The 26,520-nt window shown below is 40.9% G+C and overlaps 1 protein-coding gene across 1 annotated transcript in view; it reads left to right on the top strand.

The window, feature by feature from the left end:
• The first annotated feature begins 1,776 nt into the window (after nucleotides 1-1,776).
• LOC140732124 (band 4.1-like protein 4B) overlaps nucleotides 1,777-26,520 on the top strand; it is a 354,588-nt gene continuing 329,844 nt past the window's right edge. The window contains exon 1 of the mRNA XM_073054310.1: nucleotides 1,777-2,234. Within this exon, the coding sequence (XP_072910411.1) occupies nucleotides 1,977-2,234 (258 nt within the window). The 5' untranslated portion in view covers nucleotides 1,777-1,976. The remainder of the gene's footprint in view (nucleotides 2,235-26,520) is intronic.

The raw sequence follows: 26,520 nt of genomic DNA, 5'->3' as shown, positions 1-26,520 counted from the left end.
CCGAGGGAGGAGTTGTAAAGTTTGATGGCCACAGGCAGGAATGACTTCCTATGATGCTCAGTGTTACATCTCGGTGGAATGAGTCTCTGGCTGAATGTACTCCTGTGCCTAACCAGTACATTATGGAGTGGATGGGAGTCATTGTCCAAGATGGCATGCAACTTGGACAGCATCCTTTTTTCAGACACCACTGTCAGAGAGTCCAGTTCCACCCCCACAACATCACCGGCCTTACGAATGAGTTTGTTGATTCTATTGGTGTCTGCTACTCTCAGCCTACTGCCCCAGCACACAACAACAAACATGATAGCACTGGCCACCACAGCCTTGTAGAACATCCTCAGCATCGTCCGGCAGGTGTTAAAGGACCTCAATCTCCTCAGGAAATAGAGACGGCTCTGACCCTTCTTGTAGACAACCTCAGTGTTCTTTGACCAGTCCAGTTTATTGTCCATTCGTATCCCCAGGTATTTGTAATCCTCCACTATGTCCACACTGACCCCTTGGATGGAAACGGGGTCACCGGTGCCTTAGCCCTCCTCAGGTCCACCACCAGCTCCTTAGTCTTTTTCACATTAAGCTACAGATGATTCTGCTTGTACCATGTGACAAAGTTTCCCACCGTAGCCCTGTACTCAGCCTCATCTCCCTTGCTGATGCATCCAACTATGGCAGAGTCATCAGAAAACTTCTGAAAACAGCAAGACTCTGTGTTGTAGTTGAAGTCCGAGGTGCAGATGGTGAAGAGAAAGGGAGACAGGACAGTCCCCTGTGGAGCCCCAGTGCTGCTGACCACTCTGTCTGACACACAGTGTTGCAAGCACATGTACTGTGGTCTGCCAGTCAGGTAATCAATAATCCATGACAATCTAGCATCCAATAGCACTACCATTGCCAGATTCCCCCACCGACAACATCTTCAAAGGCATCACTGAACAGAAACTCAACCAAAACAGCCACAAATTACCCTGGCAATGAGAGCAGCTCTGAGGCAGAGAATCCCATGGCAAATGATGTCCTTTCACCAGCTGAAGTAACATCAGAATTGTGATGGAAGACTAATCAATAGAAAATAGCAACTTCAATGAGACTGAACACTCATCACCATCCAAGAACCTCATTTGATTTTGTATCTCTTCTACAACCTCAAACTTCCCTTCCTCTTATCACCAGACCACTCTGTTTTAAGTGTGTATTATCTAACTACAGTTACCCACTTGCTGACTTCAGCCACACCTTCCAAACCAATGATCTCCACCAGGAAGGACAAGTCCTTCAAGTGCATGGGAACCACAAAGTACATGTTCCACTTCAAGGCACACAATATAACCTGAAACATACTGCCCAACTTATGATGTTAATTAGGGAAAATCTTTGAACTTGCCACTCAACAGCATTGCAGGGGTCCCCTAATCAGAAAGAGAACCTTCTTAAGGGCAAATATAATGCCGACTTTTCCCAATCACCTAGAACCTGATAATGAATAAATAACAGGTTGCTCCTCTCCTTTCAGCTACTTGTCCAGGTGAGCACCATGTACGTCATTTCCTATCCATGCAAGGAAGGTGAACGTGAAACCTGTGCCACGTTCGCACATGCTTAGCTGGGTGCCGAGAGGAAAGGCGGGATGGTGGGGTGTTGAAGGGGTTGGGAGGCGGGGAGATGGAGGCGTCGTCTCCAGTCGGAAGCGCATGCTCAGTGCGACTCCGTGTGTAGGTGCGCGCATGCCTGCTGCGGGTGCCTGAGTGTAGGTACGCGCATGCTCGGTGTCGCACGGTTTTTGGCGTCTGCCTCTCACCTGGGCGTGCTCGGTGCTCGCTCCTCGCGCTGTCGGTAAATGCTCGGACCGTGGCCGCACTCGCTCAACGACACCGAGGCGCGCGGGAGCCGCCAGTGACAGCCGATCGGCCAGTCGCGAGGCGGCGGGGTGGGCAACGGTGGTGGTGCTGGGGGCGAGAAACACCAAGCGGACGAAAATGATGAGGTTTTTGCGGAGGACATTCGGACGCCGCTCAGTTCGCCGCTACATGGACGAACGGGATGGCGGAAGAAGTGGTGGTCACGGAGGAGACCGGGACGCCGCAACTGTTGCTGGAGCCGTCGCTGGAGTTCATGCGGCCACACCTGTGCCCACTGGGACCATGGTCCACATTCCCGCGGCTGGCAATAGTAAGTCGATCCTGACCTGCAGAGTGCAGCTTCTGGATGGAACGGACATCAGCGTGGAATTGCCGGTGAGTTTCTGGAGCGTCAGTTCCTAAGCAGATGGAAATCTGAGTCCACCTGTGCGCAGGTTAGGTTGTAAACTCTTCCTACCCATGCAGGTTCGCCTTGGTTTCGTAGAAGATCTGCTTTCTATCAGTGTAGCTGTAAGTTCCATTCTGTGTATTGCTCAATTTAATACCTGTTATTTGCATCTACAGTATGTTTGTCTTGGTTTGATTCTATAACCATGTGAACCGTAGCTGCGTTTGAGAAAAAAGCGTTAGAGGATCGTTCCAGTTCTCAGTGAACAGATGCGTTGAAGGGGAGCAATCGTGCGTGTTGTCTTCCTGCTTCCTTAAACAAGAGTATTGTATCCTGTGCAGTTCGTTCTTGTTTGACTATTTTCATATCATCCCGAGATCTGTGATTGCGTTTACAATAGGGGCAAATGAGAACAGACCTTGGTTTGTCATCATCCCGTGGGAAAAGACGTATCAGAATGCGAAAGTGCAGGAGAATTTTGCAGCGGGGGGAATGAAAGGAAATAAACCGCCGATCGGGTATGGGGAAGAAAGTGCTTGTGAGCCACCTGTGGGGGGGGGGGGGGGGGGGGGGAGAGAAGAATAACCAGACTGAAATGTGGTTAGTTATGTAATTAGTTGACTTAATGTTTATGCAGTCTAATGCAAATACAGCTAATAACATAAATACATCCTTCTCTGAAAATGCAGAAAGGAAACAGGCAGACTAGAAGTTAAGAACTGTGACGGCTTAGACTCCAAATAGCAACTGATTTCAGGTGAAAGTTTGAAGGATGTTCCTGAATTCACACCAGTGGGTAAACTGCTGCTGAGCCACACACGGAAGTTGTACGCGATGGGGCACAAAATAGGGTTTGGCGGATCTGGTAACGCAATCGAAACTCAGCTACTTGGTTTCTGAGTAAATCTTGGAGCTGTCATGAACCATTTCATTCTGATTTGTATTTGATCAGTGAATCTGAAAACTATTGCAAGTAGCACTATACAGACATGTTGTTTTGCAGCGACGTTTATTACCTCTATTGTCTGCCATTTTCTTCCTTTTGTGTTTTTTGTTTGCAAATATATGCTTTCTTTTAAAATTAATAGATTTTGAAATGGATAAAGTGAAAAACTGCCCGCCGCTAAAGAAAATCCTTAATTATCTTTGGAACCAGAGGTCAGTTTAAGATGCAGTATTTGATTTAGAAGCTTAACCTCGAAATGGAGCCCGCATTCATGTTATTGAATAGAGTCTGAACGTCTCCAAAAAGTTTTTAACCAGAAACTCACAATATCCTCTTCCGCAGAATAATCTCGTTTTTGTGATATCTCATTCGTTCACTTTTGTGGGGGAGTGCTTGTGTTTAAGAGGGTTATATATCCTTTGACAGTTTGATTCATTGCTTGCCTCAAATGTGGCCACTGAACAGTCAAGACCCAGCTAAATGAAGCTAGTTTGAGGATAAGGATGACCTGGTTCTCAGGAAAATTTTCAGTGATTAACTGGAAAAAATACTGCCTAAGATGTTTCCTTTCTGCCATGCAATTTGATGATCTAAGTAAATAAAAATACTCAATGATTTGGCCTCCACAGCTGTCTGTGGCAATAAATTCTACAGATTCACCACTCTCTGGCTGAAGAAATTCCTCATCTCTTTTGTAAATGGACATCCCTCTGTTCTGAGTCTGTGCCCTCTGGTCCTAGACTCACCCACAATAGGAAATAACCCCTCCTCAATCACTCTCTAAGCCTTTCAATAGGTTTCAATGAGACCCCCCCCCCCAAACTCATTTATAGGCTTAGAGCCATCAAACATTAACCCTTTCATTCCTAGGATAATTCTTTTGAATCTCCTCTAGACCCCCTCCAATACCAGCACATCTTAACTTAGATAAGTCATCTAGAACTTCTCACAATACTCCCAAGTGTAGTCTGACCAATGCCTTAAAAAGCCTCAGCATTAGATTCATGTTTTATCTTCTACTCCTTTGTTTTTGCATTTGCCTTAGTTACCACTGACTCAACCTGCATGTTAAACTTTAGGGAATCCATCACAGGGACTCCAGATCCCTTTGCACTTCTGATTTTTGATTTTTCTCCCTATTTAGAAAATAGTCTATGTCTCTATTCCTTTTACTAAAGAGGATGACCATACACTTCCCTACACTATATTCCATCTGCACTACTTTGTCCATTCTCTCAATTTGTCCAAATCTTTTTGCAGACTGCCTGCTTTCTCAATACTACCTGGCCCTCCACCTGTCTTTGTATCATCTGCAAACTTGGCCATAAAGCCATCAATTCTGTCATCCAAATCGTTGGCATATAACGTGGAAAGAAGCGGTCTCAGTACTGACCACTCGTCACCAGCTGTCATATGACGTAGTAGCCACATTTGGCCCATCGAGTCTTCTCTATTTTATTATGGAGACTCTAACCAGAATAGGTCCCCTTTATTCCAGCTCCTGCCAATTAGCCAATCTTCGAACCATGCTGGTATCTTTTCTGTAATGCCATGAGCTCTTGTTAATCAGCCTCATGTGTGGTACCTTGTCAAAGGCCGCCTGAAAATCCAAATAAACAACATGCACTGACTCACCTTTGCCTATCCTGCCTGTTAGTTCTTAAAAACATTTTCTGCCTCGCTCCTTTCAATTTTCCTGTGTTCTCTGGAACCACACCAGAATCTAGTGATTCTTGAAAGATCATTACTAATCCCTCCACAGTCTCTTCAGCTACCCCTTGCAGAACACTGGGGTGCAGTCCATCTGATCCAGGTGACTTACCTACCTTCAGACCTCTCAACTTCACAAGCACCTTTTCTTTGTAATAGCAACTGCACTCACTTCTGCTCCCCCAATTCTCTCAAACTTCCAGCTTACTGCTAGTGTCTTCCACAGTGAAAACTGGGGCAAAATACTTACCGGGTAAGTTCATCTGCCATTTCTTTGTCCTGCTCCAGCATTATTTTCCAGTGGTCCAATATCCACTCTCGCTTCTCTTTTTCTATTTTTATCCTGTGTCTGAAAAAATTTCTGGTATCCTCTTTGATTTTTTTGGTTAGCTTACCTTCATGTATCATCTTTTCTGTTTTTTTTTCAGCTGCCTTCGAGTTTTAAATGCTTCCCAATCCTCTTAAGTTCCCACTATTTTTAGTGATATTATATGTTCTCTCCTTTGGTTTTATGCTGTCGTTGGTTTCTGTTGTTACCCACCGTTGCCTCCTCCCTTTACAATACTACTTCATCTTTAGAATGTATCTATCCTTGGCCTTCTGAATTACAGCAAAAACTCTAGCCATTGCTGTATTGCCATCATCCCTGCCAGTGCCCCCTTCCAATCAACTTTGGCCAACTCCTCTCTCATGCTTCTATAATTCCTTTTACTCCACTGTAATACTGATACATCTGACTTTGTCTTCTTTCCATCTGCAGGGCAAGTTCTATCATATTATGATAACTGCCTTCTAAGGGTTCTTCTACCTTAAGTTTCCTAATCAAATCTGGTTTGCTACGCAACACTCAGTCCAGAATTGCCTTTCCACTAGTGGTCTCAACTACAAGCTGCTATAAAAGCCATCTCATAACAATATATTCCCCCTCTTGGGATCTGGCACCCACTTGATTTTCCCAATCTATCTGCAGAATGAAATCCCTCATCATTTTCATAACATTGCCTTTTCTATTACCCATTGAAATTTATGTCCCACATAATGGCTGTTTGGGTGCCTACGTATAACCTCTTCAGGGTCTTATTACCTGTGCAGTTTCTACCTACAAGAATTCTACATCTTCTAATCATGTGTAACCTCCTTCTAAGGGTTTGATTTAATTTGTTATCAACAGAGCCAATCCACACTGTCTGCCTACCTACCTGTCCTTTTGATACAAGTTATATTCTTGATTGTTAAGCTCCCAACTATGATCTTATCAGTTATGTCTCAGTAATGCCTACGACATCATACCAGCCAATCTTAACTGTGCTACAAGATCACATACTGCACGCATTCAAATATACCACCTTCTGTCCTGTATTCATCACTCTTCTTGATTTTTGCTCCATTGAACACTGTACCTCATTTGACTGACAGCAATTTTGCCCTATCATCTGCCTGTCCATTCTCACAATCTCAGTACACACTTGTTTTCCAGCCTATCACTCCAGTTCCCATCTCTCTGCTAACTTAAACCTTCCCCAGCAACTCTAGCAAATCTGCCCGCAAGGATGTTGGTACCCTCGGGTTCAGGTGTAACCTGTTCTTTTTGTACAGGCCATACCTTTCCCAGAAGAGATCTCATTGATCTAGAAATCTGAAACCCTGCCCCAGTGACCATTTCAAGGTGCTACACAGAAGCAAGATAAGATACAAAATAGGAGAGAGGGGAGATAACCAAAAGCATGATCAAAGATCTGAATTTTAGGAATGTACAAATTAGGAGTAGATTACAGTCCCTCAAGCTAATTTTGGTAAGATCATGACTAACCATTGTAACTTCACCATTTCACTTTTTGATCTCCAGGTGTTAAAGTTTAGTCTGTCCTACATTTCCTCATAATTAGAATGAGCAGTTTGTCTTATTTGACTTGTAAACCTGGGAAGTTCTTCCAAGAATATTTATGACATCTGTACATAAGTTGTAAGTAGTTTGCGTGCACACCAAATTTGGTTTTACCAAGCCCTCTGCTTGTGAACATAGCTTCGCTATTTTTGTGTTGTATTTTTGTATTGTATTTTTGTATTCAACAATAAATGTTCTGTTAGTTTTTGTAATTACTTGATGTACTGTATCTGTATATTAGTGTTTAGTGAATTGTACACTAAGATACGGAGACCACCTTGAAATCTCTCAGCATTCAATATCTTTATTTTCATATTTTTCTGACTATTGTGGTACATATTTGTTATATTTTGCCATCTAGATAAAATCCTATTTATGTCTGTATTGTATCTTGTTAATCAGGAAATTTTTGTTTATTACTGATATTTTCCAGAGGAACAACTGTTGCTGCACCTTATCAAATGCTTTCTTGAAATCTAACTCATGATTACTACCTTGTTACTTTTTGCATCCTTCCAAAATCTGCCTCCCACTGTGCACCTCAGTGTCTCTGTTGCAATTGGGGGAAGAGGTCTATAGAATACTATTGAAAGAGTGATTGCTCCCTTCCTGTTTCTGACTTGCACCCACACTGACTCAGTAGATGATCCCTTCAGTTTGTTTTCCCCTTCAGCAGCTGCGATACTATCCTTGATCAGAAATGCCACTCCCGCAGCTCTGTTACCTCCCTCCCTGTTCCTTTTGAAACATCTAATCTCCAGAACATCCAGCAGCCATTCCTGCCCTTGTGGCCATTACAAAGAGTGGGTTGTCACAACATTGTAGATCCAAGTACTGACTTATGTCCAAAGTTCATCACCCTCGCTCCTGATTCTTCTTGCATTAAAATAGACACGTTTCAACACATCCGACTGACTGCAATTATGCCCTTTCCACTGTTTGTTTCTCACAATTTCTCTACATGCTGCATCTACGTTTACAACAACTGTCCCATTCAACTTGCCTATCACTTTGGTTCCCACCTCCATTTAGATTAGAAAGAAACAGAAAGCAGCATACTAAAGGCATATTGGCTTAACATCTGCCAAAAGGAAAATGTAAGGGACATCATGCGTAACCAAAATGCGGAAGGTGTTTCAGTTGCACCTGCATGGGGTTCTGTAGAGGTTTGTTCCATTGTGGCAGATAGAGTGAAGGAACCTGGAGCATCTAGTCAAGAGGAAGAAAGAAGTGTACTTAAAGTTTAGGAAGCTTGGATCTGACAGGGTTCTGAGTTACAAGATAGCCAGAAAGGAACTGAAGAATGGACTTAGGAAAGCTAGAAGGAGACATGAGAAGGCCTTGATGAATAGGATTAAGGAAAACTCCAAGGTGTTCTATGTGTATGTGAAGTACAGATGTAGTAGGACTGAGTGGGGATTGAAGAAGAAATATGTGCCAGGGGTCAGAGGAGATGGGGGAGGTCCTTAATGAATACTTTGCTTCAATATTCATTAGTGATGAATGTGACATCAGTGTAGAATAGGCTGGAACATGTCAGTGTTAAGAAACAGAATGTGCTGGAACTTGTGAAAAGCATTAGGATAGGTAAGTCCCCAGGACCAGAAGGGATATCCAACGAATTACTGAGGGGAGCGATTGCTGTGCCAGTGGTGATGACTTTTTTGTCCTCACTGGTCACAGGAGTAGTTATCAGATGAGGGTGGCAAAATGCTATTTCTTTGTTCAAGAAAGGTGTTAAGGATAACTGGGAATAAAAATCCTTGAGTCATTTATCAGTGGTGGGCAAACTATTGGAGAAGATTCTTAAGGATATGATTTATGAGCATTCAGATAAGCATAGCCTGATTAAGGATGGTCAACACAGGAGCAGAATTGGACCATTCAACCTATTAAGTCTACTCCTTCATTTCATCTTGGCTGATTTATCATCCCTCTCATTTGATGCCCTTAATAATCAAGAACCTATCAACCCTTGCTTTAAATATACCCAATACTTGACCTCTGCAGCCATCTGTGGCAATAAATGTCACAGATTCAGTTCCTCTTCATCTGTTCCAAAGCACCATCCTTCAATTCTGAGGCTGTGTCCTCTGGTTCTATACTCCCCACTACAGGAAACGTCCTTTCCACGCCTGCCCTGTTGCGGCCTTTTCTATATTCAATAGGTTTCAATGAGATATCTCCTTTTTCCTCTGAAGCCCAGTGAGTATGTGGCCAGAGCCATCACATGCTCCTCATGCATTAATTCTCACTTCTGGGATCATTCTTGTGAATCTCCCCTGGCCCCTCTCCAATGTTGGCAATCCTTTCTTGGATAAGGGGCACAGAACTGCTTACAGTACTCTAATTGCAGTCTGACCAATGCCTTAAAAAGCCTCAGCATTACAACCGTGCTTTATATGCTAATTCTCTGGAAATGATTGTTTACTTTTCATTTGCCTTCCTTACTACCAAATTGACAAGCAAATGAACTTTTAAGGAATCATGCACGAGGACTGCTAAGTTCCTTTGCACCTCAGATTTTTAATTTGCTCCCCATTTAGAAAATATTCTGTGTCTTCATTCCTTTTACCAAAGGAATAAAGGCACAGTCCATACACTTCCCTACTCTGTATTCCATCTGCCACCTTTTTGTCCATTTTCCTAATCTGCCCAAGTATTTCTACTTACTCCATTTCCACAATGCTACCTGCCCCTTCATCTATTTTTGTATCATCTGCAAACTTGGCAATAAAGCCATCAATTCCATCATCCAAGTCATTGACATATAATGTGAAAAGAAGCGGTTCCAACACTGATCCTTGCAGAAACCTACTAGTCACCAGCAGACAGCCAGAAAATTCCCAATTTTCCCACTCTTTGCCTGCTGCCAGTAGGTCAATCTGTTATCCATTCTACTATCTTTCCTATAATACAATGAGCTCTTAACTTGTTAAGCAGCCTCATGTGTAGCACCTTGTCAAAGGTCCTCTGAAAATCCAAGAAAACAGCATCCCCTGACTCTCCTTTGACTATCCTGCCTGTTATTTCCTCAAGGAATTCCAACAGATTTGTTCATCAAGATTTCTCCTTGAGGAAACCATGATGGCCTTAGCCAATTTTATTATGTGCCTCCAAGTACCCTGAATTTTCATCCTTAATAATGGACTCCAACATCTTCCCAACCATTGAAGGTAAGCTAACCAGCCAATAATTTCTTGTCTTTTGCCTCTCTCCCTTCTTAAAGAGTGGAGTGACATTTGCAATTTTCAAGTCCTCTGGAACCATTCCAGAATCTAGTGATTCTTAAAAGATTGCTACTGATGTATCCACAGTCTCTTCAGCTACTTCTTTCAGAATTATTGCAGGGTTATTGCTGAAGACAGAGCAGTGGATGTAGTGTGTATGGATTTTAGTAAGGCATTTCACATGGTTCTCCATGGCTGGCTCATTCAGAAAATTAGGAGGCACGAGATTCAGGAAACTTGGCCGCATAGATTCAGAATTGGCTTGTCCATGGAAGGAATAGGGTGATTGTAGGTGTGGACACTAGAGAGGGTGCAAAGGAATTTTACTAGAATGCTGCCTGGATTAAAGAACATACCGTTTCAACAGTGTCGTGAAGTGTATGGTCATGCACTTTGGTGGAAGGAACAAGAGCATAGCCAATTTTCCAAATGGGCACAGAATTCAACAATCCAAGGTGCAAAGAGACTCGGAAGTCCTTGTGCAGGATTCCCTAAAGGTTAACTTGCAGGTTGAGTTGGTGGTGAGGAAGGCCATTGTAATGTTTGCGTTCATTTTGAGGGGACTAGAATATAAAAGCAAGGATCTAATGCTGAGGCTTTATAAGGAACTGGTGAGACATCACTTGGAGTACAGTTATTGGAAGGAAGAGCAGAATGCTGCATAGTGGAAATCTAAAATAGGAGAATACTGGAACTGCTCAGCAAGTTGAGCAGCATCTGTGAAGAGATGAACAAAGTTAATGCTTCGGCTTCATGACCTTCCATAAGAGCTTTTTTTGTTTCTCTTTCTGCAATTGTTGCCATATCTGACTATTTCCAGCACCTGTGTTTTAAGTCGAGACCAATGAGAAATTCCATAAACAAAATAGGATTATTTGCCTGAGAAAATAAGGGAATGGTTAATGTTGAATAGTTGACCTGGATTTGTATTGAACAGTGAAGATGTGACAGTTTGCTGCTGACCTTGAGGAGAGCTAGCTACATGATCTAGCTAAGGTGATAATGGAATCTATCTTTTCTAACAGACGGACAGTAAACCAGGAAGACAATAGCTTAGTTTTTAGTACTATTTTCAATTAAGTTTGGAATGTGCATTAACTGAAATATAACAGTTTTATTTTTTTAGATACATTATATCTTGTTTATTTGGGGGAATAATAATTTTGCATAAATTTGATAATCTTAAAATTTTTCACATGATATGCCACTTGAACTTGCTTGTGCCATTTATAAACTCCCTATACTTTATATAATTATCTTTTCAGGCTATTTTATGTTGAGTAATTCATTCATCAATTTGCTGATTTTCCTCAGTTGCAACAGAGAAGCTTACAGAGAGCACAGTCTATAGACATGGACTTAATTGACCGCTGCCTGTAAGGAGTTTGTACGTTCTCCCTGTGACCGCGTGAGTTTTCTCCTGGTGTATGTTCCAAAGATGTACCAGTTGGTAGGTTAATTGGTCATTGTAAATTGCCCTGTGATTAGGCTAGGATTAAATTAGGGAATTGCTGGGTGAGTGGCTGGAAGGGCATACTCTGTGCTGTATGTCAATAAATTAAAAAAATTCATCTTCAGAAACCTTGTGATTTTTATCAAGTCAAGTTTACTGTCATTTCGACCATAGACTGCTGGTACAGTACACAGTAAAAACAAAACAACGTTCTTCCAGGACCCTGGTGCTACATGAAACAACACAAAACTACACTAGACTATGTGAGACAGCACAAGGCTACACTAGACTACGTAAAACAAAATAAAAACTGCACTAGACTACAGACCTGCACAGGACTACATAAAGTGCACAAAACAGTGCAGGGCAGTACAATAATTAATAAACAAGACAATAGGCACAGTAGAGGACAAATTACAATATAATAATAAATGATGTAGATGTCAGTCTAGACTGAGTATTAAGGAGTCTGATGGCTTGGGGGAAGAAACTGTTGCATAGTCTGGTCGTGAGAGCCCGAATGCTTTGGTACCTTTTGCCAGATGGCAGGAGGGAGAAGAGTTTGTGTGAGGGGTGCGTGGGGTCCTTCTCAATGCTGTTAGCTTTGCGGGTGCAGCGTGTGGTGTAAATGTCTGTAAAAGCAGGAAGAGAGACCCCGATGATCTTCTCAGCTGACTGCACTATCCGCTGCAGGGTCTTGTGATCCGAGATGGTGCAATTCCTGAACCAGGCAGTGATGCATCTGCTCCCGATGCTCTCGATACATCCTCTGTAGGATGTGATGAGGATGGGGGGTGGGAGATGGACTTTCCTCAGCCTTCACCGAAAGTAGAGACGCTGATGGGCTTTCTTTGCTATGGAGCTGGTGTTGAGGAACAAGGTGAGATTCTCAGCCAGGTGAACATCAAGAAATTGGGTGCTCTTAATGATCTCAACAGAGGAGCCGTTGGTGTTTAGCGGAGAGTGGTCGTTCCGTGCTCTCCTGAAGTCAACAACCATCTCTTTTGTTTAACTAATTGTGTAAAGTAGGAAGTTCCATTCATTTCAAAGTATTCTAATCACAAAGCCAATATTTAATTTTCATTTTGCATCTAGTTGTAGGTCATTCTGTCCTTCAGGCCTGCTCACACGATTGCAGCTGATCATCTTCTATGCTGCCCTGTTCCTCCTTTTTATTCCATGTGCATTGATCCCTTCAGCTTAAAATGTGTCTCCTTCCTTTTTCGATCCAGAGACTCCCCAGGTTATGGAAGACCTGACTTAAGGAAATCTGATTTAATTCAAATTCTCCCATATGTTTTCAAGCAATTTTTAGGACAGGAAAGTTGGTAACAAATGCAAGCGTTTTTGGGAATTAATGAATAGGAGTAGCAGCTAGTTAATTCAAAAGACAACCAGTCTTCAAGATCCATCTGTTCACATGTAATCTCCCTGCAGTTATCAGATATATTGACTTTAAGAATGTAGCTACTGATTCTCAGCAGGCCTCTTGAAAACAATTTCCTTTGGAAACTGACAAGGCAAATCTCTTATATAGATTGTACAATACTTCTGTCAAAACAATATTAGAAGCACTGATATTTTAGCAATTTGAATCCAGCCATTGGATGTGGGATGTGTTATTCTGCACCACTAACTACTTGTGCAAGGACAGTAAATAAAACTTAATGCTAATCAGTCCTCATTGAAAATGCTTTGTTTCTGACTGATAGAAAAATCAGGGAAAAAAGGAACTGCCTGCATGTTTAACTCCAATGTAGCCTTTGGTATAGAATTTCAGAGGTTTATCATCTTTTGTTAAACATTTCTCATAATCTCATTTTTAACAGCATTAGCCATGCCCTGTGCCTGTGGTTCTTTGGTCAAAGGGAAGAATCTGCTCTGCACTTAAGCTGTTATTGCCTGATGGAATGTTGTAGGTTTGTGTAAGTTCACCTGTTGTTCTTCTACATTATAGTCAATATAGAAGCAACTTTTACATGTCAGTCCTGCTGTCCTTGTATCTGTCTGATAAACCTTTGTTCCACTTCTCCCATGGAGACCAAAAGTTCCTGCTGACTTTGTACAGGGGTACAATTGAGAGCATCCTGACTGGCTGCATCACTGCCTAGCATGGGAACTGTATTTCCCTCAATTGCAGGACTCTGTTCAGAGAGTGGTGTGGACAGCCCAGTGCATCTGTAGATGTGAACTTCCCACTATTCAGGCCATTTACAGAGACAGGTGTGTAAAAAGGGCCTGAAGGATCACTAGGGACCTGAGTCACCCCAACCACAGACTGTTCCAGCTGCTACCATCCGGGGAACGGTACTGCAGCATAAAAGCCAGGATCAACAGGCTTCGGGACAGCTTCTTCCACCAGGCCATCAGACTGATTAATTCATGCTGCTACAAATGTACTTCTATGCTATATTGACTGTCCTGTTGTACATACTATTTATTACAAATGACTATAAATTGCACATTTAGACAGAGACACAACATAAAGATATTTACTCAGTATGTGAAGGATGTAAGTAATAATGTCAATTCAATTCAATTTAACTGTAGAAATGTTCTTCAAGGTTGTGTACAGTTGTTGCAAGACATCCTAGGCCCAGTATTTAAATCCTCTTACTGTGAAGGCCAAAATGGTTGCTGCACTTTCTGTGATTGAATGTCTGCTTTTCGACAGTGGTGTAGCAGTACACCCATCTCACCCACTTTAAACTGCATCTGTTGGTTTTCTTGCTTACCCAACTTGTTTGGATCTGGGTGCAATCTAGGTAGTGAAATAATGAGAAGTATGGGATCAGGAGATTTTCAGGGGTTCATGTGGGTATGTTAATTAAATATAATAAATACAAAATAATCAGAAAACATTTTTTTGTGAGTGGCCAGTGAGTGAGTGGGCCAGTGAAGGAGTGGAGATTTGAGGCTTTGACTCGAGAGATTCTGGCAGTTTTGGCAGTTGGACTGTGCAATCAAGTCAATCAAGATTTGAATAGCTCAGCAGAAAGCCGTTGATTAGACAATCAAGATTTGAATAGTTCAGACTCAGCAGAAAGCAGCTGATTGGGCAATCGAGGTCAGGTCACCAAGCAGTTTGAAAGGCTCAAACAAATAAATAGAGGGTTATCTCAAGCGGAGCAGCCTGTGGAAAGTGGCCAGTGAAGGAGTGGAGATTTGAGGCTTTGACTCGAGAGGCTGAGGACGAGCTTCACTCCAAGTGCGGTAAGGCCGAGTAAGTTCCTTTCAAAGGAGAAAGTTTCAAAAGTTGAGGTAAGTATTGGGTAGGTCATGGCAGCTGAGATCGGCCCTGTGGTTTGTTCATCCTGCAGCATGTGGGAAATCAGGGATACTTCCAGTGTCCCTGACGACTATGTGTGCAGGAAGTGTGTCCAACTGCGGCTTCTGGCAGACCGCATTGTGCATCTGGAGCTGCGATTGGATTCATACTGGAGCATCCGCGATGCTGAGAAAGTCGTGTATAGCATGTTCAGTGAGTTGGCCACACCACAGGTAAAGGCTACACAGGCAGAAAGGGAAGGGGTGGCCACTAGACAGCGTAGCAGTAGGCAGGTAGTGCAGGAGTCCCCTGAGGTCATCTCCCGCCTAAACAGATATACTGTTTTGGATACTGTTGGGGGAGATGTCTCATCAAGAGAAGGCAGCTGCAGCCGAGTTCATTGCACCATGGGTGGCTCTGCGGCACAGGAGGGAGGGAAAAGGAGTGGGAGAGCTATAGTGATAGGGGATTGGATTGTAAGGGGAATAGATAGGCGTTTCTGTGGCCGCAAAAGAGACTCCAGGATGGTATGTTGCCTCCCTGGTGCAAGGGTCAAGGATGTCTCTGAGCAGCTGCAGGACATTCTGGAATGGGAGGGTGAACAGCCAGTGGTCATGGTGCACATAGGTACCAACGATATAGGTAAAAAACGGGATGAGGTCCTACAAGGTGAATTTAGGGAGTCAGGGGATAAACTAAAAAGTAGGACCACAAAGATAATAATCTCTGGATTATTACCAGTGCCACGTGCTGGTCAGAGTAGAAATAGGAGGATATTTCAGATGAATACATGGCTTGAAAAATGGTGCAAGGGGGAGGGATTCAAATTTCTGGGGCATGGGAACCAATTCTGGGGGAGGTGGGACCGGTATAAACAGGACGGTTTGCACCTGGGCTGGTCTGGAACCAATGTCCTAGGGGGAGCATTTGCTACTGCTGTTCAGGAGGCTTTAAACTAATGTGGCAGGGGGATGGGAACAAGTGCAGAGAGACAGAGGAGTGTAAAATGAGGGTAGAAGCAAAAAGTAGTAAGGTGAAAAGTAAAAGTGGCAGGCAGGCAAATCCAGGGCAAAAAGCAAAAAGGGCCAGTTTTCAACATAATTGTATAAGGGCTAAGGGTGTTGTAAAAACAAGTCTGAAGGCTTTGTGTGTCAATGCGAGGAGCATTCGTAACAAGGTGGATGAATTGAATGTGCAGATAGTTATTAATGAATATGATATAGTTGGGATCACAGAGACATGGCTCCAGAGCGACCAAGGATGGGAGCTCAACATCCAGGGATATTCAATATTCAGGAGGGATAGACAGGAAAGAAAAGGAGGTGGGGTAGCATTGCTGGTTAGAGAAGAGATTAACGCAATAGAAAGGAAGGACATTAGCCTGGAGGATGTGGAATCGATATGGGTAGAGCTGCATAACACTAAGGGGCAGAAAACATTGGTGGGAGTTGTGTACAGACCACCTAACAGTAGTAGTGAGGTTGGGGGTGGCATTAAACGGGAAATTAGAAATGTGTGCAATAAAGGAACAGTCGTTATAATGGGTAACTTCAATCTACATATAGATTGAGTGAACCAAATTGGTAAGGGTGCTGAGGAAGAGGATTTCTTGGAATGTATGCGGGATGGTTTTCTGAACCAACTAGAGAGCAGGCCATTCTAGACTGGGTATTGAGCAATGAGGAAGGATTAGTTAGCAATCTTGTTGTGCGAGGCCCCTTGGGTAAGAGTGACCATAATATGGTGGAATTCTTCATTAAGATGGAGAGTGACATAGTTAATTCAGAAACAAAGGTTCTGAACTTAAAGAAGGGTAACTTTGAAGGTATGAGACGTGAATTAGCTAAGATAGACTGGCAAATGATACTTAAAGGGTTGACGGTGGATATGCAATGGCAAGCATTTGAAGATCGCATGGATGAACTACAACAATTGTTCATCCCAGTTTGGCAAAAGAATAAACCAAGGAAGGTAGTGCCCCCGTGGCTGACAAGGGAAATTAGGGATAGTATCAAGTCCAAAGAAGAAACATATAAATTAGCAAAAAAAAAAGCGGCACACCTGAGGACTGGGAGAAATTCAGAGACCAGCAGAGGAGGACAAAGGGCTTAATTAGGAAAGGGAAAAAAGATTATGAGAGAAAGCTGGCAGGGAACATAAAAACTGACTGTAAAAGCTTTTACAGATGCGTGAAAAGAAAAAGATTGGTCAAGACAAATGTAGGTCCTTTACAGTCAGAAACAGGTGAATTGATCATAGGGAACAAAGACATGGCAGACCAATTGAATAACTACTTTGGTTCTGTCTTCACTAAGGAGGACATAAATAATCTTCCGGAAATAGTAAGGGACCGAACGTCTAGTGAGATGGAGGAACTGAGGGAAATACATGTTAGTAGGGAAATGGTGTTAGGTAAATTGAAAGGATTAAAGGCAGATAAATCCCCAGGGCCAGATGGCCTGCATCCCAGAGTGCTTAAGGAAGTAGCCCAAGAAATAGTGGATGCATTAGTGATAATTTTTCGAATCTCCTTAGATTCTGGATTAGTTCCTGAGGATTGGAAGGTGGCTAATGTAACCCCACTTTTTAAAAAAGGAGGGAGAGAGAAACCGGGGGATTATAGACCGGTTAGTCTGACATTGGTGGTGGGGAAAATGCTAGAGTCGGTTATCAAAGATGTGATAACAGCACATTTGGAAAGAGGTGAAATCATCGGACAAAGTCAGCATGGATCTGAAAGGAAAATCATGTCTGATGAATCTTATAGAATTTTTTGAAGATGTAACTAGTAGAGTGGATAGGGGAGAGCCAGTGGATGTGGTATATTTAGATTTTCAAAAGGCTTTTGACAAGGTCCCACACAGGAGATTAGTGTGCAAACTTAAAGCACACGGTATTGGGGGTATGGTATTGATGTGGATAGAGAATTGGTTGGCAGATAGGAAGGAAAGAGTGGGAGTAAACGGGACCTTTTCAGAATGGCAGGCAGTGACTAGTGGGGTACCGCAAGGCTCAGTGCTGGGACCCCAGTTGTTTACAATATATATTAATGATTTAGACGAGGGAATTAAATGCAGCATCTCCAAGTTTGTGGATGACACGAAGCTGGGCGGCGGTGTTAGCTGTGAGGAGGATGCTAAGAGGATGCAGGGTGACTTGGATAGGTTAGGTGAGTGGGCAAATTCATGGCAGATGCAATTTAATGTGGATAAATGTGAGGTTATCCACTTTGGTTGCAAGAACAGGAAAACAGATTATTATCTGAACGGTGGCCGATTAGGAAAAGGGGAGATGCAACAAGACCTGGGTGTCATTGTACACCAGTCATTGAAGGTGGGCATGCAGGTACAGCAGGCGGTGAAAAAGGCAAATGGAATGTTGGCATTCATAGCAAAAGGATTTGAGTACAGGAGCAGGGAGGTTCTACTGCAGTTGTACAAGGCCTTGGTGAGACAGCACCTAGAATATTGTGTGCAGTTTTGGTCCCCTATTCTGAGGAAAGACATTCTTGCCAAAGAGGGAGTACAGAGAAGGTTCACCAGATTGATTCCTGGGATGGCAGGACTTTCATATGAAGAAAGACTGGATCGTCTAGGCTTATACTCACTGGAATTTAGAAGATTGAGGGGGGATCTTATTGAAACGTATAAAATTCTAAAGGGATTGGACAGGCTAGATGCAGGAAGATTGTTTCCGATGTTGGGGAAGTCCAGAACGAGGGGTCAAAGTTTAAGGATAAAGGGGAAGCCTTTTAGGACCGAGATGAGGAAAACTTCTTCACACAGAGAGTGGTGAATCTGTGGAATTCTCTGCCACAGGAAACAGTTGAAGCCGGTTCATTGGCTATATTTAAGAGGAAGTTAGATATAGCCCTTGTGGCTAAAGGGATCAGGGGATATGGAGAGAAAGCAGGTACGGGGTTTTGAGTTGGATGATCAGCCATGATCATACTGAATGGTGGTGCAGGTTCGAAGGGCCGAATGACCTACTCTGCACCTATTTTCTATGTTTCTAAATGGATGGAATGTTTGGATTTTTTGAACTTGAAAAAAGGGAAGGAGGTTTGATAGTTACTGTATAATGGCCTGATTAGACTATGTTCAGAGTATTCTAGCCTATTTGGACACCCCACTTGAGGGTTGGCCTTGAAAGGATTGCTTTGCTGATTAATCTGAATGTTGCTGTGGCTACAAGAGGTTGGCTGAGATATGAGAGTACATAAACCAAGATTAAGAGATGACTTGATTAATGTCTTTAATGTCCTAGAAGAAAATGATAAGATAAATAGTCTTTCTGTTGATACACTTTCTAGGGCAAGGAGCCCTTGTTATATTCTGACTAAAAAGGGGAATTTTGTTTAAAAAACCTTTTTTTTTAAAAAAAACTCTTAAAGTTACAGGTGTGGGACTATCCGCTGAAATTAGTCTGTCAGCTCAAATTTTAAATTGAAGAAATCCCTCTAGCTAAGGTATGAAAAAGTTAAAGATCACGGGCGAACTAAGATACCTGATCATTGGCAATGGAGAGGTTTCTACATACTGAATGGCCTATTTTCTGAGTGTGCCTTTGTGTTTGTAATGTGCACATTGATGCTGTTTGAATTTTCTTCCCTATGTTAAACACTATGCAGGAAGGTAGGCCTGTCCACCTTGGTAACCCTATGTCAATGCAGTGTTCTGAAAATTTTGTATTTTTCCTTTAAAAGACAACATTGCTAGTCAGATTTTTAATAATGGTTTCCAAATTTTAACTAACAGCAACTGCAAAAAGTGCCTGAAGAAGAGTGGGGAATAATATTATGGAAAGACATTAAAATGTGTTCTATTCACTGTAATTTATAACAAAAAGGGAAAAGTAACAGATAAAAATGTCATTATCTGAGTTTGTGATCTTACGATTATTTATAGAACAATACAGCACAGGAACAAGCCCTTCGCCCACAATGTTGTGTCAAACTAATTAAAATAGTAATTAAATGCCCAACTAAACTAAGCCTTCTACCTACACAGTGTCCATAATCCCTTCTACACGATGAAGTCTCGGCCTGAAGCTGTGACTGTTTATTCCCCTCCATAGAGGCTGGCTGAATTGCTGAATTCCTCCAGTATTTTGTGAATGTTGCTCAAAGTTTTCAGCATCTGCAACATATCTTGTGTTTGTAATACAGGTAGTCCCCAAGTTACGAACGTCCGACTTACGGACAACTCATACTTACAAACCGAGGAAGGAGAACACTGTCCGCCATTTTAAGTCGTTGCCGTTGACACTGTGTTGAGTGTGTAACTTTGTATTTGGCTTGAATTTTTCTTAGCCAGATTCACCCTGACTCTCTCCCCCCCCCCCCCCCCCCCCCCCGGTTCTGGTCGGCTGGTGGCGCAGTGAGATAAGCGCCGGGCTCAAGAACAGAGGTTACTGAGTTCGATCCAGTGACAGAGTGCTCCCGTGACGGGTTGATGTCAATTCATTGACTCCTGTACCATCCGTGCCGGGTTGATGTCGAGCTCGCAACTCAACCTCATTAAAAAACACTGCCACCTCCAGTTTAAATTCCCATGCGGAATATTGTGGAGGATCAAATACCCAAACCCAGCACAGCCCCCACTTGTCCCATTTAACCTGTCTCAGTGCGGTGGAGTTTAGGGCCCGGAGAATTCAGTGCGGTGGTCCTTAGGACCTAGCAGACCTCAGGACCCGGCAGAGACCGGGACCCACCGCCCGCAGTGTTTCTTTTCCATTGATGGGAAGTGATCGCAATTGAAAATGAAGTGATAATAATAAAGCGTTTGGAAAGAGGTGAAATGTCATCAGTCATTGGACAAGCGTTAGGCTGCAGTCGGTCAACGATCGGAACAATTTTAAAGGATAAAGTGAGAATAATGAAGCATGTGAAAGGCTGTGCCCTGATGAAAGATACAATTATTACTAAGCAACGCGGTGGTTTAATTATTGGAATACATACGTTTCTTAAGTGTTTTATATGCATAGAAAGGTAAAATATATACTATATACTGACAAACGTTTGACTAACTGACGCTAAATAATACTGGATGTACTTGTTCCAACTTGCGTACAAATCCAACTTAAAGATGGACTCAGGAATGGAACTTGCTCGTAACCCGGGGACTGCCTGTATTCCAGGATAGCATTTTTGTGGATATTTGTTCATAGTTTCCTGTGTAGGTATCCCTTAAATTTGCTGGCAAGAAAAGCAAAGACTATCAGCATTGAGACACAAATTGCAATCAGCTCCTCCTATGCAGGCCGTATGATCAACATCCTAAAATAGGCTGTCTCAAGCACTGTCACAGCCAGCGATTACAAAGGAGGCAGTAGAAACTACTCAACAATGTTTTCAAAGCCTCCTTTGGAAAACATCAACACCCCCACCATTTCATGAGAATCCCTTGCCTATGACTTTTCAAACTAGAGAATGAATGTCTCAGGTGGCAGTGAGACTCTTGAGTATCTTTGGAATCATGTGAAATACCAACATAAATGTCAGGAAGATACACAACCTCATAATACATGCTTGACTATCTTGACGAGCTCAACTTACCTACCTGTAGCTGCATTGGATTCATTGACCTCATTAGCCATCAAAGAATTCACAGGAAAGTGAGAACAACTTGTGAGTGAAAGTAAACTGTTCTCAACTTTGAGGTTTGGCCAAGTAACAAAATTGCATTGTATAAGTTATTACCCAGAGGCTGTATGGCTTTTGTGCTTATGTTAGAGGTTTGATCAGCAAAGCCTGTATACAGTTCTTTGCCATTTAACAATTACTAAGTCTTTGCTATAATGAGGGAGTTTTATTTTGCTGTTTAAAAATGTTTCGTTCACTTCATCATAGGGTAGGTAAGATATTTTGCATCTGACACAGTATCTACTCCCAACAGAAGACATTGTTTCTTGATTTAATCTGTTTACACAACTTAATCTCAGAGCATCACTTTACAGCTCTTCAGTGTTCCATATACATCTGAAACTAAGCAGTATTCTTACATATTTTTCTAACCACAACCAATAAGTATGATATTCCAGATGCCCATCATTGTCTGTCCCAGCCAAGAAAAGGAAAGCCATAATATGGGAGATGAAGCTGGATATTGTGTGAACGAAGAAAGAAGGGGAAAAGGAACCTATTATGGTCCAGACATTTGGCATGGTGAAATCTATCATCTCTATCGTGTGCTACTCGATGCACTTTCAGTAGATGAAAATAAGAGGAGTTCCAAAGTAAGAACAAAGAGGTTGCACACCCCAGTTTTCTTTATGGATGATTTGAGTCATTAATTGTGAGACTGTGACAGTGTTATTCCTTTCCTTTTAAATCTTGTCTGGAGGATATTGTTTGTCTGGGTAGTGAAAGCATTGAAGTTTTAAAAAAAAACACTTTTTAAAAAATATCAGATAGACCTGAGTATGACATCAGTATTACAGATTTAGGTATTATTCATATAGTGATTAACTATTTAGCCAGTTATATTCTTAACTGGATATTTCTTGTACACATTGATAGAGGAATGCATGTGTCCATTTGTGAACAATCGTGCATAAGCACAATAGTTCTAAGGAATGCTAGCTCAGATGACTGAGATCACTGCAGATCCCAGCCATCTGACATATGGCATATTTTCAGTAATTTTTTTTGTAATTCATGTTCCAAATGCTTTAGTTGTTTGTAAAATTGATATTTCAAACTCTACTTGGTTTAACTTTATTGCATTGTTTTGATGTCTCAACATTGGAATCTTGGTATTGTGTGCCCTTCTGCTTGTCATAATTGGTGAAATGCAACCTAACTTTCAAAGTATTAAATTGTGACTCAAAATTGTTTGCTTCAAATACCTTCATTGAAATTATCAATATTTCTGAAATCCTAACTGGAAGTTGGGTCATGTGTTAACTACTGATTGAAAATTGTTTGATTGGTTCAGCTGCTAATCATGTAGTTAATTTGACAATAGCACTGTACAGTACCACGGAAATCATATTTTGCCAGTCATTGTGAACATTTAATAACCTAGTTGCTAGGTCATACATCCTGATTTTGGTTTTACAATGCTTTGTTTCTTGCTAAGTTAGAATTTTTGATGGGGGTGTGTTCCTTTTGTATCTCTGCTTGCAAAGGTGTGCTCCGAATTTGCAGACCAAATTTGTTGACTCGCCAATTTTCTCAATGAAGAAATTAAATTTGATGCCATGTGAAATTTATCTCCAAATTTAAGTCCCATTAAATAGTTTGATGGTGTTATGTTTGTGCACATAGTTTATTCCTCAGGTTGGAAGCTTCTCAATGTACTTACCGTAGTTTCAATTGATATAGGAAAAATAAAGATCTGGCTAAATATTTTTACATGTTGTGATATGATTAAATTGAATTATGGTTTTTATATTTTCCTGGTCAGCTACCAAAGCCCTGTTTTTTTTTCTTTGGATAGTTCTGAAGAATAAGAAATTAAATCTGCAAATTAATCTGGGGTAAATGGAAAGGAAATGGTATACTAACAAAAGTGGGAGGGAAATTGTTGAATGGTTTAAGCCACTTTGTCAATAAAAACTATTTATTTGATAGGAAGTATCCACTAAAAGTTTAAATTTAGGTTTGGCAGAAATTTTATATTTTGCATAAGCACTACCTTAATTAGTATTAATTTGAGAATTGTGCACAGTGTTGGAAATGCAGGATGGTGGTTTGTTTAGATTTTATTGTTCAACCGGAGAAATTAAGATGATGTGAGTACAACATAAAATAAAATTTCAAAAAAACTTTCAGGATTGTTGGATGGACTAACTGTGATATGCCATTTGTCCTAAATTATGCTCTATATGAAAAAATAAGTTTGGTTAAACTACTTGTTCATTAGTTCTTTCTGGTTTTTATTCACATGAAGTGGGAAAGGAAATTGTGGATTGTTAATCAGCAGCAATTCATGATCTCCTTGTGTTTGTGTACTTCAAGTAGGATGTTACAAATGAACAATCACAGCTGGAAACATTTGATTTTGTGGGTGATGATAGCTAAGCCTAATAGTTCTGCTTTTAATTTGGCTCTCATTAGTTAAATTAACCCAAATCAAACATGGAATAACTTGGATTCTAATGATTACAATTGATAAGTATTTCATTTGTTATTTCAAAGGGAAAATATAATTGCTCTCTATCACTTAACAAATCTTAGCAAAGTGCATGTTTTATTTTTGGATGTTTTGGGGATGACAGCATTGCAAACAAAATTGTTGAAATATTCAGGCAGCATGTGTAAAGATGAAAAAAGCTTTAAGTTCAATTAACTTTTCATCAGTTGAAGTCATTGATCTGAAGCAATAATGGAATACTGTATATATTTTGTATAATTGGCTATAGATGGAGGATATGCTATACAGGAAAAGAATATACAAGGAAAGTGCAGATAAGTATTCTTCCTAAAATTGCAATCACTGAAATTGGGCATACACAATTGGGCAAGACATCAACTATATTTCATTTGGAGTTTGAAAAGATTTGGCATGTCAACAAATACACTCAAAAACTTCTATAGATATACTGTAGAGAGCATTCTGACAGGCTGCATCACTGTCTGGTATGGGGGGGGGCTACTGCTCAGGGCTGAAAAGCTGCAGAGGGTTGTAAATTTAGTCGGGTCCATCTTGGGTACTTCCCTACAAAGTACCCAGGATGTCTTCAAAGAGTGGTAATTCAGAAAGGCAGCTTCCATTATTAAGGACCTCCAGCACAGACGCCTGAAGGCACGCACTTAGTGATTCAGGAACAGCTTCTTCCCCTCTGCCATCTGATACCTGAATGGGCATTGAACCCTTGGATACCACCTCACTTTTTAAGTATATATTATTTGTTTTTTTTGCATGATTTTTAATCTATACAATATATGTATGCTATCATTGATTTATTATTATTATTTTTTTCTTCTCTATTATGTATTGCATTGAACTGCTGCTACTAAGTTAACAAATTTCATGACACTTGCTGGTGATAATAAACCTAATTCTGATTCTGATTCATTGAACCTGTGTTGGCTAGGCCCTGGCACTTAACACACAGCATGGTAGGAATAGTTGGAACTTGTTTATCAAACAATTACAAAGTGCATCTCACTTGGATTAATCTGACTTCAAAAGACAATTGTAGATTGAGTTGATCACATCCAATCAATTGAGGGAAAACCTGCTGATTGAACTCGTGCAGTCCGATTTTATAAGTTAATCGTGTTGATAAACAACTTTTGTTTAAGAAACCAGACAGAATAGGTAAACACTGTAAAGGGAATAGAATTTTACATAGAATTTATTTTTATTATGCAAACTATACATGCAGAAATGGTGAAATAATAGAGCAACTTTCTTTTTTTTGTAATTTTTTTTATTGAAGTTCATCATCAAACATTTCCATAAGATGTATTTCAGACATTGTACATATATATCATATAATCATATATCACAAATCTCCACAAAGTATTTATCTGAGGTACATATAGAAAAGAGTGGAAAGAAAAAACAAGCAAAAGGAAAACTAAGTACAAGTAGGGAGTGATCTTTTTTTTTTACGACAGATTCATTGATTTGTGAGAATAAAATCGGGCCTATGAGGCATTATTTAGATAAACCATTTTTCCCAGTATGAATCAAATTGTTCCAGCTTATGATTAACAGATGCTGTTATCTTCTCCATTTTGTAAATGTTCATTGTAATTTCCATCCATGTATTTAAAGTTGGGCTCTCCTGTGATAACCATTTGCTAGTAAGAGTCTTTTTACCAGCCACCAACAGTATATTCATTAAATATTTATCTCTTTTCAACCATTCTTGAGGTATATATCCAAAATATATGGTCTTACTCTCTAAGGGTATTTCACATTTAAAGATGTCTTGTAGGGCATTGTATATCCCCCTCCAATACTTTTTGATAACAGGGCAGTTCCATAAGCAATTGAAAGAGGACTAAATGAGAAGTTTCTGACTGTCTCCAGATTGACAAGGTACTCTATTACCTGATGTTGGGGCTCATGATGTATTTCAGCTATCATTGGGTTTATTGAGGTTATGAAAATGAACAGGGAAGAATCCCAAGTCAAGAGAGTGCAATGAAGGTTGTTGCTTTCGTGAATTGAAAAAGAAATTGGTGTAAGTAGATTAGAAACAAACATTGAGATAATTTACCTCTAAGGTTCCTTCAAAACAGAGACTTTTTAGATACATACCAGACACATTTCTGAGGATGAGTGGGAAAATACATTCACAGTTAGAGAATCGTAGATAATCAAAGGTACTGAGATCAAAATGTTTTTTTTTGCAAAAGGACAAAGGTATCAAAGTGGGGAATATACCGTGTAACAGGCTAGAGTATAATAGATCCTCATAAAAGGCAGTGAAAGCAAAGAAGATATATGACATACTATTTGTGGGTAACATCAGGAGAGCTTTTTGTACAAGTCTGCGAATAATAAAAAGATATAAAAAGAAGGATGGGATTGGTTAGGTACTACAAAGATGAAGTATGGAAACAACATGGCTGATGTACTTGTGAGTACTTTATACATCTTGACAAAACCTGGGACAGAAAAGTTAGAGAAATTATAAAGTTTATAAAAAGGCAAAGAGGTACAGTAATCATTAGAGGATTTCAATGTAAAAAAAAAATTGAGTGTAATTCAGAATACTGAATAAATGGGGGGAGAAGTGGAAACTCTATGCACAGAATTTTTCAGACCTGCTTTGATGTGGGCATGTTCTTAGAGGACTGGATGATTGCATCTTCCTGTT

The sequence above is a fragment of the Hemitrygon akajei genome, chromosome 8 (genome assembly GCF_048418815.1).
Source record: "Hemitrygon akajei chromosome 8, sHemAka1.3, whole genome shotgun sequence".
Classification (NCBI taxonomy): Eukaryota; Metazoa; Chordata; class Chondrichthyes; order Myliobatiformes; family Dasyatidae; genus Hemitrygon; species Hemitrygon akajei.
Note: the sequence above shows the minus strand (reverse complement) of the source record. Positions and strands in the feature narration are given on the sequence as shown.